The 18,990-nt window shown below is 38.7% G+C and overlaps 1 protein-coding gene across 2 annotated transcripts in view; it reads left to right on the top strand.

Annotated features, from left to right (window-relative positions):
• PDE1B (phosphodiesterase 1B) overlaps positions 1–18,990 on the top strand; it is a 301,797-nt gene that overhangs the window by 20,716 nt on the left and 262,091 nt on the right. The window contains exon 2 of one of the 2 annotated variants that reach the window (XM_075199244.1): positions 8,806–9,087. In XM_075199244.1, coding sequence (XP_075055345.1) covers positions 9,030–9,087 — 58 coding nt within the window. In that variant the 5' untranslated portion in view covers positions 8,806–9,029. Of the gene's footprint in view, positions 1–8,790; positions 9,088–18,990 lie in introns of those variants that run through there. The other variant, XM_075199243.1, reaches the window with a different exon arrangement.

The raw sequence follows: 18,990 nt of genomic DNA on the forward strand, positions 1-18,990 counted from the left end.
CACTTCTCCTTCAAGAAATATATATATATATTTTTAAATCTTTATAAACACTTTTAACAATTAACAAATTAAATTAACAAATTAAAAACATCTTAGTATACCAGATTTCAGCCCTTTCTGAATTTTTTTTTCCGCACACACTAAGAATTTAGTAGGTCAGTGTATAACTCTGCCCAGCAGGTGGCGCTGCAGCTTGGTTTTATTTTTTCCACACACACACAGACAGACTAACACACGCCACTAGACATTTATATATTAGATATATATATATATATATATATATATATATATATATATATATATTTATACGATTCAGATTTGGAGAAATTCGACAATATCCAATGTTGAGGATCTGGGTTTTACCGAGTAATGACTTGGCTTTGCAAGTCAATTTTGGATATCAAAATGATGCAAAATGGAAAGATTTTCATGCAAAACTCATGATATATATATATATATAGCCTATGTTCGTTTTCTCAAGTGCAATTTCAGAACAGTGTGGAGGGAGGAGGTTAGCTGCGGTGCTCTGCTCTGAAAATAGCGTTCAGGGTGATAAAGGGAAAGCTAGAATAGTTTGATGATAATTGCTTTTAATTTCAGTCTTTCATAGAGTTTAGATGGACTAGTGGCTACTGGTTGTTATTAAGGTATATATAACAGTACTATATAGAATGAGTTATATATCATTCTGAACTAAGTAGTATATTTAGTGGAGAAAGATAGTGAGCTTTTGCTGTATAACTATTAGTACTTGTATGACTTTTAAAATTTTAAGTTTTTCTTGTGTGGGGCAGTGACATCTGAATTCATTTTGGAAAAAAATGGGTGTTTACATATCAGTGTCAACGCAGGTGCACATCCCAAAAACAGTTATATATTCTAAACTTTTTTCTCTTTTTCAATACTTGTCAATTTTCAAAGGGTCATTCAGGGACATCTATATTTATAAAACGGTGTTTTGCGTGTGAAAGTTTTACCTGGGTATTTTCGACATTCAGTGACTGCATATAAAACATTTGCAGCAACTGTAAAAAACATGGCATCTGCCACCAACTGAAGCAAGCCCATTAGATAAATTAAACAAAAAATAATAATGTATGTGCAAGAGATAATAATGTTGATATGCTACTTGTACACTAAATTTAAAAGTTAGACTGTATGCATCATGGAGAGTGAAGAGACAGTAAAAATTAGATGTCATTAGATGGACAGAGGCATAAGTAGCTATTTAAAAAAGTAGATACCCAATTGTAAAGCATTACTTAATTTGCAGTATATCAATAAATGATGATAGTAGACCAAGGTGGCCTGCACTCTAACTACAAAAAATTCAGAGACTGCGCACGCAATACATTCTGAATGGTACAGGGCATGCACCATAGACAGTGAAGCTACAGTAACAGGCAGAGGTCATTGGGTGGACAGTGGAATGAATGAATACAGTATGACATTTTTGGAAAGTAAATAAACAAAGATAGTCTATACCTATACCAAAAACTTCAAAGACTATGTACTTCTTGATGGGCAGAGCATTCATCGGTAGCCAAGAGCAGAGCTCTCATACCTTGCTTTACTTATATGCTCTATGCCGTAATGCTGCCCTTCTGAATCAAACTAGGGGACTCGTAAATATTTATGGGGAGGGCTTAAGAATCAGTCCCATGGGAGAAGCTTCGTCCAACCGCGGGGTAAAGGGAACTGCCTGAGGCTTGTAGCGAAGGTGGTCCCCAAGACCCATGTATATAAATATGGAATGTATATAAATAATATTTATATGTTCTATTAGTGAATTGTAAGACATATCTAAAACAGACAGTTCAGAAAGGCCAAGAGCTGTCTTCCCACACATTTAAGTAAGTATAATACTAACATTGATGCAGATTTGGTTGCCCAAAACATGTCTCGACAATGCAATTGAAAGTCCACTTTCTGTGTGTCACAAATACACTCCCAGCTGCCTTGACTTTGGGGGTGTTTGCTGTAAGGTCACACGATTCCAGCCCGCAGTCTCTCTTTATCTATCACACAGGTTATAGACCTACTGAATCGCCCCCACATATTGCTCTGACCCCACACTCTTCAGGTTTGCCACCACCTATGGGCACTAGGACCCCAATATACTGTCCCACACTGGCACACAAGCTGCTCACAGACTAGCAAGACCCACACCAGCAAGCAAAGGGTTAACTCTTCACACCTCCAGACTGTTACACAAATGTAAATACAAGCACGCACAGCTTGTTAATCAAATGTATCAACAAATCACACACTGGCATTCAAAGGGTTAACTTGGTCGAGCTATATTCTTCTTAACAGGCTAATGGATTTGTTAGAGTATCAAGGAAGGACATATTAAATTATAGATTTAATATACAAAAGTACAGGGCATTCAGATATAAAGAAAAATAATGAATAAACAATTAATAGATTGACATACACAAGCAAAAACAGTTTAAAACAAAAGGAATTGCATTCAGAGCATAACTTACAGATAAGTGATATATTCTGGCCAAGGAAAATTGGCTTATCAATGTGAATTGATTTCCCAAAAGTCTGACAATTTGTTGTAACTGGTCTCAGTTTTTTAAAGACACTTCCACACCTGTACCGCCCCCAGGGGTTGTGTCTGTGATACTTTTTTCAATCACCATTTGCATGTTGCCTGATTTACTACCCAATTCTACTATGTGACCTAACTTTTCTGTGGAGCGTCACACAGACTCAATTCTATTATTAATAGATCCCCTATGAATTTACCCATCTATTGATACCAAACAGGCCTAGAGAAATGGTATCAGTTGAGCTTATAATCATTTCCTCAACTTCTCTGTGTGGCACAAATTCTTAATTTGACATATGAGCTGCCCTTCATCATGCGATTGAGGAATATGTGATTGATCACTACTTTTATTGATTTTAAGTGGCATATTTTAAAACTGAATTCTTTTTGTCTATATAAAATCCAGCCATGGTCCCTTTGAGCTAGACACCATGCTAAGCGGATCCTAAAAGTCTATTCAGGTGTCAAAACTTCATCCCAGGCAATGATAGAGCTCACTGCAGGGGCCTTTGAAGCTGCCAAGGGTGACATTGCTATCTTATAACACAGGGATGTGCAGACCCACCAAATACACACAACAGACTCTGTGGCTTCACATTTTACACTTTATTAGCTCAATTTATCAATATCATATTTCCACTGTAGTTATGATTTAGGCCTTATTCCCCACAATTATGTGATGGATTAACCCTTACAAATAACTGTAAGTTCTCTATGTTCATGACATGGACCATGTCTGCTCAATAAATATTGTTATGCTTTCTCTATACTCCAAGTTTCATTGCTGTAATTTCCAGCCTTTAGCAAAGAAGTGGGACAGTGGAGTTTGTTTGTTTGGGGCGTCACACAGACCCATTTTTATTATTAATACATTTCCTATGAATTTGTCCATCTTTTGATACTAAACACGCCTTAATACATTGTATTCGCAGAGTTTACACTCATTTCCTTAACTTCTCTGTGGGACACAAATCTTAGCTTGACATATGAGCTGTCCTTCATCATGCTATTGAGGTTTATGTGGTTGATCACTGCTTTTATTGATTTTAAGTGGCATATTTTAAAACTGAATTCTTTTTGTCTATATCAAATATAGCCTACGTCAGCACATGGCCTCTTTGAGCCAGACAACGTGCTGTGCAGGTTCCTAAAAGTCTATTCAGGTGTAACAACTCCATTACAGGGCAGGCTATATCTCACAACAGGAGTTCTTTAAAGCTGCCATAGGTGACACTCCTATCTTGTCACACTGGAATGTGCAAATACGCATACAACAGATTTTATGTCTTCACATTTTACACTTTAGTAGCTGAACTTATCAATGGATTCATTTGATATAACATATTTTCTGCAGTCATGATTTATCCCTTATTCCCCACAATTATGTGATGGGTTAACCCTTATAAATAACTGTAAGTTTTCTATGTTCAAGACACCTCACATTTTTAAGAGATGGCATGGGGATTGACTGACAGGTCATTGCCCAACCCATCTCCCACAGATTCCCCCTGGTCCAACTGGAATAGCTGTTAGCTGGGCCCAATAGGTTCTCTGGTGAGAAGGGTTAAGAAGGGGTTAAATATCTCATTCAGCTGGGGCTTCTGAGATCTGACTGGTGAACATTCGAACTACAGGTCCCAGCAGTAATGATTGTAATGACTGCTGTCACTCACTTTTTCCCATTGGTCAGGAATATGTGTCTCCCCCACCATCTCAACAACCCTGGGTACAGCTGGTTCAGGTACAGAACCTTAATATCGGTAACAGTACAAAGGCCACATTACATTAGCCAGTAACACGGCCAATTGAATCCCCACTAGATCACAAACATTTAGTATTATTCAATAAAACCTAAATAATACAATTTCAGCGCAATATTGCAGAGTATTACTACTAGAGATGCTGACTGACTCCCGTGAAGTGGTTTTGGATCTGGATTAGCTTTGTGTTTTGGTTTTGGCAAAACCACCCGCGTGTGTTTTGGTTTTGAATCTGTATTTGTTTAGACAAATTGCTAAAATATGCTAAAATCACATAATGTTGCTCTTTTTTGGATCCTACATTATTATTAACCTCACTAACATTAATTTAAAGTCATTTACAGTCAATTTTGACCACCTCACAGGTCACATTATTATTTTCATTAGAGATGCTCACTGACCCCCGTGTTTTGGTTTTGGTTTTGGATCTGGATTACCTTTGTGTTTTGGTTTTGGTTTTGGTTTTGCTAAAACCGCCCTTGCGTGTTTTGGTTTTGTTTGGTTTGGTTTTGCAAATTGGGTTAAAATAACATAATTTAGGTATTATTTTGTACCTACATTATTATTAACCTCACTAACACTAATTTCCAGCCATGATTTTCAAACACTTTCAAAGAAAGATTGCTGCAGTTCTTGCCAGTGATAAGAAAAAGGGCATTGTCATGCCTGGGCATAAGACCAAAAATCCACCTCTTAAGTGTGGAATTATTTCATCATCAATATCCCCAGAAGCAACAATTGACTGTTAAACAATCGTTTGGAAGAGGAAGCAAGTATGAAACCTGTCACCCAGTCGCAAAGCAGATCACAGACGCCATGGGGACTATGCTAGTATTAGATCTGCATCCAATGTCCACTATTAATACAGTTGGTTTAAGACATTTAATTGAGGTCTTGTGTCCGTGTTACCAAATTTCATCACGATACCATTTTACTAGAAAAGCTACTCACCTCTACCAGAAGGTTCCTAAAAATGTAATTATTGGGATACAAAATGCCATTCTTCCCACTATACACTTAACCACAGATATGTGGACAAGCAGAACTGGGCAAACTAAAGATTATATGACTGTGACAGCCCACTGGGTTGGTCATCCGCCTTCACCAGCAGGGACAGCAGCAGCATGTACCCAAGTACGTCACATTTTTCCGAAGTAGGCTACTCTGTGTATCATTGGCTTCCCTAAGAGGCAGACAGCTGACAAACTGTTACAAAAACTAAGGGATGTCATTGCAACATGGCTAATCCTGCTTGGACCCTCCTGAAGATATGTGATTTCTGATAACGACACCAATATTGTTAGAGCATAACAGTGGGGGAATTCCATCACATTTCCTGTTTTGCTCACACAATCAACTTGGTGTTACAGAGCTACTGTCTGTGTCCCGAAAAATTTAGGGTCATTTTAGGGATTGTGCAACAGCGTGTAGGAGGTGCAGCAGCTGCAAGAAGACTAGAATTTGAGGGGCAATGTACTTTAGTCCAGCGAAGTAGTCACCTGTGAAGAGAGTGCAGACACGGTTAGCTTGAGTCAAGTGATTACCTTAATTATACTTTTTGAGAAGCAACTAGAGAAATTTAAAGAGGAAATTAAACTAAACAAATGCGCTAACTATATTGTAATTGTAGATCTAGGACTTAATTCACTTCGCCAGGATCCAAGAGCTATCAACATCTTGTAATGTCATCTCCTCCTTCAGTTTCTCTAGCAGCTGCTTCTCGAAAAAAACTTAGCTTTCCCAAGGCACCCAGTGGTGATGCAGATGAGTCAGCACAACATTTTGACATTTGCTCTGCTCTAAAAGAATTGCCCAAAAATCATGACAGCTCTGCCATAAAATGAACTACAAATTGCATGAGAAAGGCCATTATCGGCAATTACATCAAAGTACACAGACTTCTGTGATGGTGGATTTCAGCAGGGATGAATTAGTATTGTTTGAGGAACATGTACACAATGATGAGGGTGAATATGATGACAGTGTAGATTGCAGGTGCTGAAATCTAGCTAAGAGAAGGGAGTTACCTGATGCTGGTATGCCTGGTAATATTTTTGTAGAATTGTATCTTGGTAATTTATGTTTTTCTACAGTAAACTTTCACCTTCTTTAGAGAGGTTTTTTTTCTTTAAAAAGGTACAAGCCACTATGCACTTGAACATAGGCTTTAGCATATGAGGTAGAGGGATTAGTATCATCATGATTGAGACTGGAGAGTGACAACAACAATGTCACCCCTCCTGTTTCTGTATGTCCTATGGCATAATACAATGTCACTGGAGACTTTGAAGAACACTGACAGCCCTATTATTACAATTTCTGTTTCAGCACTGAACCCTGCCACCTGTCCTGTTTCTGAGTGAGTACAGTAAAATTTAACTGCAGATTTAGACCAAGCCAGCCAGCCCTATAATTTCTATTTCAGCAATGACTCTTAGCAATGGAGCACTCCTCTTTATCTGTTGCCTATATAACGCAGTAGAATTTGCCTGCTCGGCTCGGTACTCGGATCTCCTAAGTTCGGATGTGTTTGGATTCCGAGGAACCGAGCCTGAGCATCTTTAATTACTACAGTTGTTTGAAAGTACAAAAAGACTACTCAAAGCTACATAATCATATTAAATGTCTTTAAGAATCAATAGTACACAAATAGATCACAACCTTTTGCAAATAACGAAGTAAAATTATACCTTATGTTCCCAGTTCCTTGCTTTGAACTATGCACTTTCATTCAGTTGCTAGCAAAAAACTCACACAGCTGCTTGCTTTTGCATTTAAGATGTAGCGCTGTTAAAAGCACTGAACAACAGCAGCTGCAATTATTTAAACGTGATTGCACACTTTTTTTTCACTCTCTCCCACCCAATTTGAATCATGTCACTCAGAAACTTAAAGTGCAAGCAACTCCTCCAACAAAAGTTTTAAAATGTACTTAATTAAAATCCAACTATATGCTTGTGTTTAACTATGTACTTATCAGAACAATTGTACTTTTCAGTTCCCAACAAAATCACAACACTTTGCTTGGTTTTGCACTTAAGACGCAGTCTTAGTTAGAAGCCCTCAAAAGAGAACATTCCCATTACATCTACCATTTCATGGGCCAGAAGGCTCTAACCTCCTTCACTGTAAGGCTAGGAGGATCGTTTCACCTTGGTATCAGCCTTAGCTTCAACCAAGGTCTAAATTTTGAACACCCTTAAAAGGGGTTGCATCAGAGGGAGGCAGGGAGGGATAAGGACCACTCCACCTAGTCTTGATAAAGGTGAACGGGCTATAAGGGTCACCCATGCACTGAAATTAAAGGGAAATGAGCAAAAAAAAGGTGCACTCTAACCCGTAAAAATAAAGAAATATGTGCCCAGGAGGCCCCAGCAAATTAATTTGTCATCTTTGCCCACCAAAAAGTCAGGGCAAAAAAAGTGGTTCATTGTATCTGCCAACAGAGTAGGCTTTCTCCCTCCTTGTGCATACCCAAGGGATAAAGTTGCTTAACACTTTGCTCTTTTCCACCACCTTGGTCTAAGAGACACTGTCTCACATCCATGGTACAAGAAGTGACAAGAACAATGGCAAATAATTGAGGATGTTTCTATATATTCCAATCACTATATGACGTATTCTTGTGGCTAGTGCAAAATATTTAGAAATATAAGGTTTGTGGTGGAAATTGATATTCTTGGGGTGAGGATATTACTTTGTGTTTCAATGAAAATTTAATTTCAAAATAGGTTTTGAAATAGATGTGCAGTGAGTAATATGTGCCTGGTAGTTTCAATCTGCCAAAAAATGTTGGTTTATATTTTCATCATCACCATCATCATCAACATTTATTTATATAGCGCCAGCAAATTCCGTAGCACTTTACAATTATTTTGCACTGTGTCCATCACCCTTTGTGCCATCTCAACACAAAAACACAAGTCCTGAATGCAGGGATCATGGCTAAGAACAAAGTTTTTACAATCCCTGTGAGCTCATCATCATCATCATTTATTTATATAGCGCCAGCAAATTCTGTAGTGCTTTACAATTGGGCTCATGAACTATAAATGTGTAATTACTGTGCTACTGCTAAATGCCAGAGTGTAATTTACAATACTTGTTTATGACAACTCATTAAAAACACTGGGCTACAATTGAATCATGTGGTTTACAATAGGATTATGGTTAATAAGCGAGTCTGCTCTCTTGAAGCACTTTCTATTTGGTGTGCCTATTTAACATATTATCCAATGTATTTCTCTTCAATATGTTATATTCTAAAACAATACACAACATGTCTACGCTGGGAATGTCTGCTTTCCGTCTGTCTCTCTCTTCTCTATCTGTTATCACTCTTCTTCTTTTCTCTGGTCCATTGTCTCTCCTTCCCTCCTCATCTTTCCGTCTTGCCTCTATGTGTATGTGCTGCTCCCCCTCCTCTTTCTCTCCCCCCCACCTCTCCTCTTCAGTGATGTGAATGGTCGCTGCTCTCCTCTGCAGACAGATACCGCGCTTGGCCGGATGAGCAGGTCACACAGCGAGAAGGCAGCACTGGGACGCTACAGCACCATTGTACAACACAAGGCTCAGGCTGGGGTTACCGAGCAGCAGACGGACACCTCCCGGTCAACAGGGACCGAGGTGGACACCGTGGTCTAAGAGCACAACCAAGAGCTTCCCTCGGGACTTTCCATAAGTGAGAGCGGAGGCGTACCTGGGCAACCATGTCCCAATCAGCAGCACGGCGGCTGCAGCGCGGATCTCCACTCATGCTCCATCCAGGTACAGCACCTGTTACACTGCAGACACTACTCTGTACAAGTAGTGATGGCTTTGTGGTATACTGACAGCTGAATGCATTGACATGTGTGGAATTACTAATTAACCTGCATTTGTTATTAATGTTTAATATGCAAATGCATTCAATTCGCGATTGATTAAGCAGTAGGAAGTATAACTTGTAAAGGATAAAGTACAACTAGATGACATGTATTGCTATGTGATCTTTGAATGCATCTTTATATATGTATGTATATATATATATATATATATATATATATATATATATATATATATATATATATATATATATATATATATATATATAGACACATGTAGCATTTTAGGATGTATAAAAATTTCCAAACAGAGTCGTGTCAGCAGCAGCTTTAGATGCAGTGGTTATCTGGCTCTTAAGGTTTTTATATTTTTCCATCAGGACATATACTGTAGTCAAAGTTGTATAGACAGATATGTCTTAGAACAGTACTTCCTTTAAAATGTGTGTAGTGATGATGGGAGCATAAACTAACTTGTAGATCTTGTGTTCCACACTGGAATAAATGATCTCGGTAGACAGAACGACATTGATAGATAAAGTTTACTATATGAATAAATAATACATCTTAACACTGTTAGGTGTCAATAAAAACATTCATGTCCCACATCAATATGTGACACATACAGTTTCTATTTTTATTTTGTCATTTGTTTCCTTTTAAAGAGCCAACAAGCTCTGCTGTACATTTGGGCTGTACCACAATTAGAAGGATCCCATATTGATACAAAACAAGAAAAAATTAATGCTATCCAGAGCTAGCAATTTGTGTGTTTTGTTTATGTTAGACACAATGCAATAGAATCACGGCACCAACTTGTTTCTGCATAGAATTCCTGAAATACGGGGCTGCAATACAGGACCCACTGAGTATTTCAGGCACTCTTGAAAATAAAGAGCTTTCTGCATCTATAAATAGCCTGCAGGTGTGACAGCTATCCCCTAAAATCCATGGAATCTCATGCTCTATACACAGCAAAAACATATATATTTAATATAAAGGCTCTTAACAGTTTAGCAATCTATAATTTTTGTTAACACTCCATTACCCCAGGTACATGAGAAAACACAATCTTTGATGCATTGAATCAACTGCAAAGCCCTATGTTAAGAGTGTTTGTAATGTTATCATAGCCTATTAAATAATAATGTACAGAATTGTCGTATTTGTACAATTAGATCCCGAAAACAATATAGTTTACAAGGCTGATCTAATAGAGATGTCTGTCTTGGGGCATAAACATTTCTGCTGTATGTTAGGAAAATCTGTTGACTGTGCACATTTACAAATCTAAAGTTATAAATATAAATAAATATATATATATATATATATATATATATATATATATATATATATATATATATATATATATATAATCTGTTGCATTCTGGTGCATGAATAGTCCAGTTAATTTTAATTCTATCTCCTGGTATGTTCTCTTTCAGTTCACTCATTTAAACATTGCATAGTCTGTTTTACATTATATAAAAATATTAGTTAGTATTCTATATATTAACCCGGTTAGATGATGATTACCAAGAGCAATGGTGGAGACAGGGGTTTCCCAATCTAAGACATGGCACCCAGATGCGTAATACAATGCCAAACGTACAAATCCAGTCAGATAAAGAGGCAAGAACTGCAGTCATTATGCTGTTTCTCCAAATGAAACACTAGTGTTATAATATAGCCGGGCAAAGCAAACTCCTTGCTGCAGGGTACCAATCTAAATCAACTGTCAATGCTTATTAATGGATGAATGCTTCAGTTTTTGAATTTACAGTAAGCATCCAATACTGCATTCGTAAACATGTTCACTGCTGTCGAATCTACAGCAAGCACACTACCAATGACAATGAAGTGGTCAGGTTTTGTTATTTGTAGCTGAACCCCCCCCCCCCCCATTCCACAGCAACCAAAGATTAAACTCCTCAGCAAAACTCCTTACTGAGTTGATTAGAATAAAATGTAGTCTGTATTTCCTCTGGATAAATAAGTAAGTGGCTGTAAGACTACAACATATCTTTCAATATCCTGGAATGAAAAAGTATGCATTGAGGAAAGCGTTAGTGACATCCAATACACATCCTAGATGTGGCATGGACAAAATAATGAAAAACTCAAGAGCCAGTCAGGGAAATCTTGAAACCTTCCTGATCTTTCAAAGAGCTAATCAGTTGACATCAAAAGAAATGACTTCCAAAGGTTAGACAGCAGCAGTCATTTTTTAGGTGTATTTGCTACGTGACTCATGGGATTTGTCCACCTCTGCTGTAGATACTTATAATCCATTTCCACTCTGTGGCATCGCTCCTTCTTTCCTGTATAAAGAAACCATGCAATGGCATTATGCATATCCCAAAAACACATTCACGTTGTAGTGAGTGAAGTTTGCCCGTTAATAATTTGGGTACTCTGTGATAGGGGTAGTCTAGGAATTAATCAAAATCGATCATTGATTTTTGGTTGCAACAAACTTTGATTTTGATTCACCTGGAGTATCAGATATGCAAACTATATGATTAATGTTGTGCTGCAGGTTTGCTACTGCCGTCACTATGTATGAAAGTTCACTAAGTATCCCATACATGCATATATACATATATATATATATATATATATATATATATATATATATATATATATATATATATAAACTATATGATTAATATTGTGCTGCAGGTTTGTTACTGTCATCACTATGTATGAAAGTTCACTAAGCATCCTATTCATTCTGTAAAGCTTAACTGAGTATATGAGTTTATATATATATGTATGTATATAGGGTCTTCTGGCATTGCCTGAGACCAATTTGTGTAGCAGTTTTTATACATTAGCAAACTATTTGGTACATTGACCAAGAATGCAATTTAGAAAATAAGATTTGTTGCTTTGTCACATTGTCATTATGTCGTGTTGTGGTGAGGTTTACTTCTAGCAGTCGAAATTGTTGACACCCAAAAAATGATGTTTCAATATTTGTCATTTGATGCTTTGTCGCATTCTCTCAACACTGTGTGGTCTAATAGATTACTTTTTTGATACTAAATAGCTATGTAAGATTTGACAGCTATACCTTGAGAAGATATTCGCCAACAAATGAACAAACTTCTCTTACATATACATATATATATATATATATATATATATATATATATATATATATATATATATATATATATAAATAAAAGAAAGATATATATATTCTAGGGATGAGCGGGCTCGGATATCTGAAATCCGAGCCCACCCGAACCTTGCTGATCCGAGCCGGATCCGAGACAGATCCGGGTATTCCCGCCAATTGCAAAACTGAAAGCGAGGCTCCGAGTCATGATCCCGTTGTCGGATCTCGCGATACTCGGATTCTATAAATTTCCCGCTGGCCGCCGCCATCCTCACTCAGGCATTGATCAGGGTAGAGGGAGGTTGTGTTAGGTGGTCCTCTGCCCTGCTATATCCTGTGCTGTGCTGTGCTCACTCCAGTGGTGCTGTGTTCTGTGCTCTGTCCTTCTGAGTTCAGTGGTGCTGCTGGGTCCTGTGCTGTGTCCTGTTCAGTCCAGTGGTGCTGTGTCCTGTGCTCTGTCCTTCTGAGTTCAGTGGTGCTGCTGGGTCCTGTGCTGTGTCCTGTTCAGTCCAGTGGTGCTGTGTCCTGTGCTCTGTCCTTCTAAGGGCATTGTTATTTCCCCATTATTCCCAAGTTATAATTTTTTTAAAAAAAAGTTATAAAAATAAAATAAAAAAAATAATTATAAAACAAAGAAATAAAAAAAAAATATCCAAAAACAATCCTGCAGTATAAGTCCATTGGTACTGCAATATTACAATGTTCACTGATTCTGCAGTATAAGTCCAGTGGTACTGCAATATTACAAAGTTCACTGATTCTGCAGTATAAGTCCAGTGGTACTGCAATATTACAAAGTTCACTGATTCTGCAGTATAAGTCCAGTGGTACTGCAATATTACAAAGTTCACTGATTCAGCAGTATAAGTCCAGTGGTACTGCAATATTACAAAGTTCACTGATTCTGCAGTATAAGTCCATTGGTACTGCTATATTACAAAGTTCACTAATTCAGCAGTATAATTCCAGTGGTACTGCTATATTACAAAGTTCACTGATTCAGCAGTAGAAGTCCAGTGGTACTGCTATATTACAAAGTTCACTGATTCAGCAGTATAAGTCCATTGGTACTGCTATATTACAAAGTTCACTGATTCAGCAGTATAAGTCCAGTGGTACTGCTATATTACAAAGTTCACTGATTCAGCAGTAGAAGTCCAGTGGTACTGCTATATTACAAAGTTCACTGATTCAGCAGTAGAAGTCCAGTGGTACTGCTATATTACAAAGTTCACTGATTCAGCAGTAGAAGTCCAGTGGTACTCTCCTGTGCCGCATATAATTTTTAAAGGCTTTGCCGAGTGTGTGTGGCTTAGGGGTACGCTCTCTTGTGCTACATATAATGGAAAACAAAAATTTGGAGGATAAAGGTGCGAGGAAAAAGCTCAGTTTTCCTAAAAGACCCGCTGGCGGGGATGCTGATAACATCTGGTCCGGACTGAAGGACCTGCCAACCATTGCAGACATGTCTACTGTCGCTGCATTGGATGCTGTAACAATAGAAAAAAAGGCCCCTCTCATAATTCCTCTTCCCCAACCACACTGCTGTTACTACAAATGCACACATTTGTCAGTATTCCCAGTTTAGAAATTGGGATACTCTTAGGCTGGGTACACACTACCCAAAATTTCTTCCAATGCTATATTGTTGACGATTTTACCAACAACTAAAAGTCCCGATCAGCATGCGATTCATGTGTACACATTGTACAGGTTGATCTGCCTTCATTGCTGGTCGTGGTCGTAAGTGCATACACAATTCAGAATTTGCTCAAAATCGTTCCATTGATAATAGAGATTTTTAGTCAGGTTATACAATCAAATCAAATGATACATTGTGCTTTGGTACAATGAAACATAATTAATACGCACTAATGAAATATCGGACCTAGTGGTCCTTTATCGTGTAATTGGCACGATAATCGGGTGAAATACCTGTAGTGTGTACCCAGCTTATGCCATTCTCTTGTTTTACCTTAATAATAATAATATTGCATCCTGAACACATTAAGGGTAATTTCTAAACCAGTAAAATAATAGTTCAAGTGCAAATTTTTGGTCTAAAAATAAAATTTTAAGTAAAAAATCTGGTTCAGAAAGATACATATCGATATTAAAATCAGAGAAAGATCAATATAAACTTTAAGAACACAATCTTCTTATGATTTCACTTATCAACAAACTTTTTACATAAGAGAGACCACAGTTTAAACTGTTGTTCCAGCTGTTTATGAATCTATTGAACTTTAAAAAAAGAAATACAATGCATTGGATTTCTTGAGCCTATCCAGGACTTTTTATTCAAGTCACTAAACTGTGCATCCAGAGGACACCTGCAGTACCCGTGGCTCCAGATCCCAACCTATATTCAGCAACCAGGAAATGTAAGACTTAATATTGTAATCTAATGAGATTCCCACCCCTGCACAAACTCATTACGAAAAATATATTGTGCAGGGGTGGGAATCTTTAGAGAGAGTAACTGTGTTTTCCAGGGTGTTCAGTTTAGAGAGAGCAGTAATCATACTAATGTGTTCTCATTGACCTAACTTGTTCCAAAATGATCACGTCATTTAATTTTAGGAAATCAGAAAGTTATTTTAATGGACAGCACGGTGGCCAAGTGGTTAGCACTTCTGCCTCACATGGCCTTATCTGTGTGGAGTGTGTATGTTCTTCCCGCGTTTGCGTGGGTTTCCTCCGGGTGCTCTGGTTTCCTCCCACACTCCAAAAACATACTAGTAGGTTATTTGGCTGCTATCAAAAATTGACCCTAGTCTCTCTCTGTCTGTGTGTGTGTGTGTTAGGGAATTTAGACTGTAAGCTCCAATGGGGCAGGGACTGATGTGAACGTGTGAATGAGTTCTCTGTACAGCGCTGTGGAATCAGTGGCACTATATAAATAAATGGTGATGATGATAATTTGACAAAATCTTAAGGTTATGTGCACAGTATCTGATATCTGTTATAGAAATGCATGCTATTGCAATTACAAAATGTTTCTGGATTAAATCCATCTACATGTTTAGTATTCAAAATGCACACTATACATTGCTTTATTCACACGCATTTTACTCACTTTTCTGGAGATATGAGGGTCATGAGAATAAATAACCGGTGTCAGTTCAGTGGACTGTTCATAGTCCCTTTTCTGGTGTTGAGGGGGATGTACAGTAACCATCTTGCTGGAGACTCTTCTCAGTGCCCATGCATTGGGTAGCTGGGTGATATCCAGTATAAATTCCATAAGTATCACCTTTATAATTCCAGCATCATTTCTATTCTCCATGCCATAGGTGAATGAGGCTAAATGTATTCTCGCCAAAAGGTCAACAAAATGAATAAATATAAAAAAAATCTAATGAACACTCACACACCACTCCTTAGAACAGACAACTATTTTAATAGATTACAAATATTTATTACATGCATAGTTAAATGATGTGTTCGTTTGTCAGCCCCAGAGGTATAACCATTCAAAAAACAATTAGGAAAAAAGAAGTAATTGAAGCTGCAAAGAAATCTGGAAGTGGTGCTGTCATCTCATAAGTTTGTTTTAATATTGCTCCCACACCCCGCTGTACAAGGGGGATTAGGGACTGCTTAACTTATACCCCATTCATACTGCACCAAAATCCTGGGTTTTTACCGGGGCGAGCTCAAACGACCCGGGTCTTGGTGCAGTATGAATGGTACAAGTCAAAAATCCCGGGTCTAAAAACCCGGGTTGATCGAGGGGTAATTCCCGGGTCGGACCCGGGTTGCCTGCACTATGAATGGTGCAACCCGGGTTTTTCCACCCGGGTTGCACAGAAAACAAGCTGATTGGCTGTCTGCCTGTCTCTGGAGGATTTGGAATTAGGCATTTCTCATTCATTTTATGCTTGCCAAAAAGAGGCCATTAATTTTCCATCTAGAAGTCTAGTCTTTTGGGGTAATCATTGAAATATGCAATGCCTAGCTTTAAAAGCTCCTACAACCTTCCCTTAAATATATGTTTCCCAGTCTCTTTATGCCTTTCAGAAAGCCCTCCTAGACTAGTACGACTAAATATATAAGCCAATTGGAGGTATCCTTTATTCATTATTGTATTATTGTATTATTATATTGTGTATCACCATTTTTCAGCCAATGAAAACTGCTCTGGTGATGACTCCCACAAATTGCCAGGGCACAGACTTGTGCAGTATGAATGGGGTCAACCCGGGAAATTCCCGTGTCCGAGGTGCAGTATGAATGGTGTTTCTGAGCTGGGACGCTCCGAGCCCCGGCAAAAACCCGGCTTGAAAAACCCGGGATATTGCCGGGGCAGCAGTATGAAAGCGGTATTAGTACTTCCACCCAAACTTCACCGGATTGAACAATTCATGGAAAGCAAGACACCTCCTCATTTATGACCCCTATTTATTTCATGTTGAAGAGTACGTACAGCCACTGTTGCACATTAGTATATATTAAAGGGTGTCTAAGGGGGATTAAAACATGTGCAGTAAATTTAGGCAAGACAAACACCCTCTTTGTTCTGGAAAATGATCTTGTTTCAGCCTAAACTGGCTACAATGTATATAATATTTTAATGGTTTTCCATGCAAATGGTGAAATGTACACATATTAAAAGAATAGTATAAAATGTAGCAATGATATCTCCCACAGGCAAGATTTTATAGTTTTATTTTAGCTGTAAATTGAGCGAGGATTGGTGTTTGAGGGCAGGGCAGTCACAGCAATCTAACCAGCCCAAAAATTGTGATCACACCACAAACAATATGAGGCTCTCGAACCAGCCAAATTCAATTGCATTTTGAACTTGTTCTAATAATTCAAACAAAACACATCAAAATTCCAACCTCCAATCACTTTAAATTCCCCCCCTTTCGATATTATAAAATTTTCAGTTTTTCTCCTAAAATACTGCATTTATCTTGATTCTTTATTGACATAAAATAAAATCTCATGTTTGCACTGTTTCACAATACTAGGTGTAGTATTATTATAGGAGGGGTAGGAAGTTGTACTGACAGTGCGTCACTTCAATTTTTTTGCCTCTCCACACCACTAGTTTGCTGGATCGTCTCCTGAGAGCAGAGGGGAGGTGTCAACCTTGAAGCACACTGGGCAACCATCAAGGAGCGCCAGTCCTAAAAGAGGTTTGCAGAGCGCATCATGAGCTCTTCATAAATGACATCTAGTGACTGCATATGCAATTAATATATTAAAACTGCAGATCAGAAAAGGTAAATAGACCAGCAAGTTAGGGAAGAACTAATCACAGATGAATATTTACGCAAGAATTGTGGTATGTTAAACGTTAAGCCTTGGAGACAATGGGCTTCATTTAGTGTCGGACGCAATGTGCGTCTAAGACTTACATTAAAGAGTAGGAGTGGGAGTGTGCAGCAGTTCGGTAGGGTATTATGAGTAGCATGCAACGCCAGTTGCGTCCCACTCGTAATACCTTAGCAAGCTGTGACCAGTTCCTGCAGCTAGCTAACTACTTGCGCCACCTAATTCCTGCCACACTTTTTCAGTCTTGTTTTGAAGTGTGTTCCGCCTGCGTCTTGATCAGACTAGGGTAGTTTTTGCTGGTAGACGCCTATAGTATCTGAATTATTCACGGTCACGCCTACATAACTCTGTGTTTCACCCTTTCCCTTTTACTGAGACACAAGATGTCGCAGTGTACACTGCGTCTGAAAAGCAGACAGAACTGTTGCTTACTGCTCATGCCCCATCAGTGCAAATGTGCAGGATGCGCCTGAAATGGACTTTGCATCCGACTCTAAATGAAGCCCATTATTTTTAACAAGAACAGCTAATTTGTTATGTAACAGAGTGGTGGCCTATTGTAATTGACCTTATGATTAGGCTTTTCACAGAAAGGTACTATCACTGCTTGCAGCTATGAAGTGTGGCTGCCATAGAGTTGTTGTCACTCACCGGACTGTTAGTGCCTGTAGGTTGGGACATGGGTCTCTCTCGCTCCTGCCGGCGCCTCTCCTGAGCCGCGGCCATCCGCCATCTTGACTAAGATTGCGCATGTGCAGAAACCCTGAACTGTTAATACCTCGCCTCTAGTCTCATTGGTTAACTAATCACCTCTCAGTACTTAAGGCACCTGTTGACCTATTACCTTTGCCTGTTCTTGGTTCTCATTCCTTGAGACTCTGAGGTGTTTGCTGTTTCTGCTCGTGTTATCCGTTTGCTCTGGACAAGTCTCCTCTCCACATCGGCAGTAGAAATTACCCGCTGCAGACTACTCTCGCTACCTCCGTTACCTGCCTGCTCCTCGACAAGTCTCCTCTATACATCAGTGATACAACTTGCCTATTGCAGACCACTCACTTTGCTCCGTTACATGCCTGCACCTGGACAAGTCTTCCCTTCACATCAGTGGTACAACTTGCCTATTGCAGACCACTCACGTTACTCCGTTCCACGCCTGCACCTGGACAAGTCTTCCCTTCACATCAGTGGTACAACTTGCCTATTGCAGACCACTCACGTTACTCCGTTCCACGCCTGCACCTGGACAAGTCTTCCCTTCACATCAGTGGTACAACTTGCCTATTGCAGACCACTCACGTTACTCCGTTCCACGCCTGCATCTGGACAAGTCTTCTCTACACATCAGTGGTAAAACTCAATCAAATGGACAGACGAGAGAGTGAATCAAGATCTAGAGACTTTCATAAGAATTTTTTCTTCAGCCAACCAGGACAATTG

The sequence above is a fragment of the Mixophyes fleayi genome, chromosome 2 (assembly GCF_038048845.1).
Source record: "Mixophyes fleayi isolate aMixFle1 chromosome 2, aMixFle1.hap1, whole genome shotgun sequence".
NCBI classification, from domain to species: domain Eukaryota; kingdom Metazoa; phylum Chordata; class Amphibia; order Anura; family Limnodynastidae; genus Mixophyes; species Mixophyes fleayi.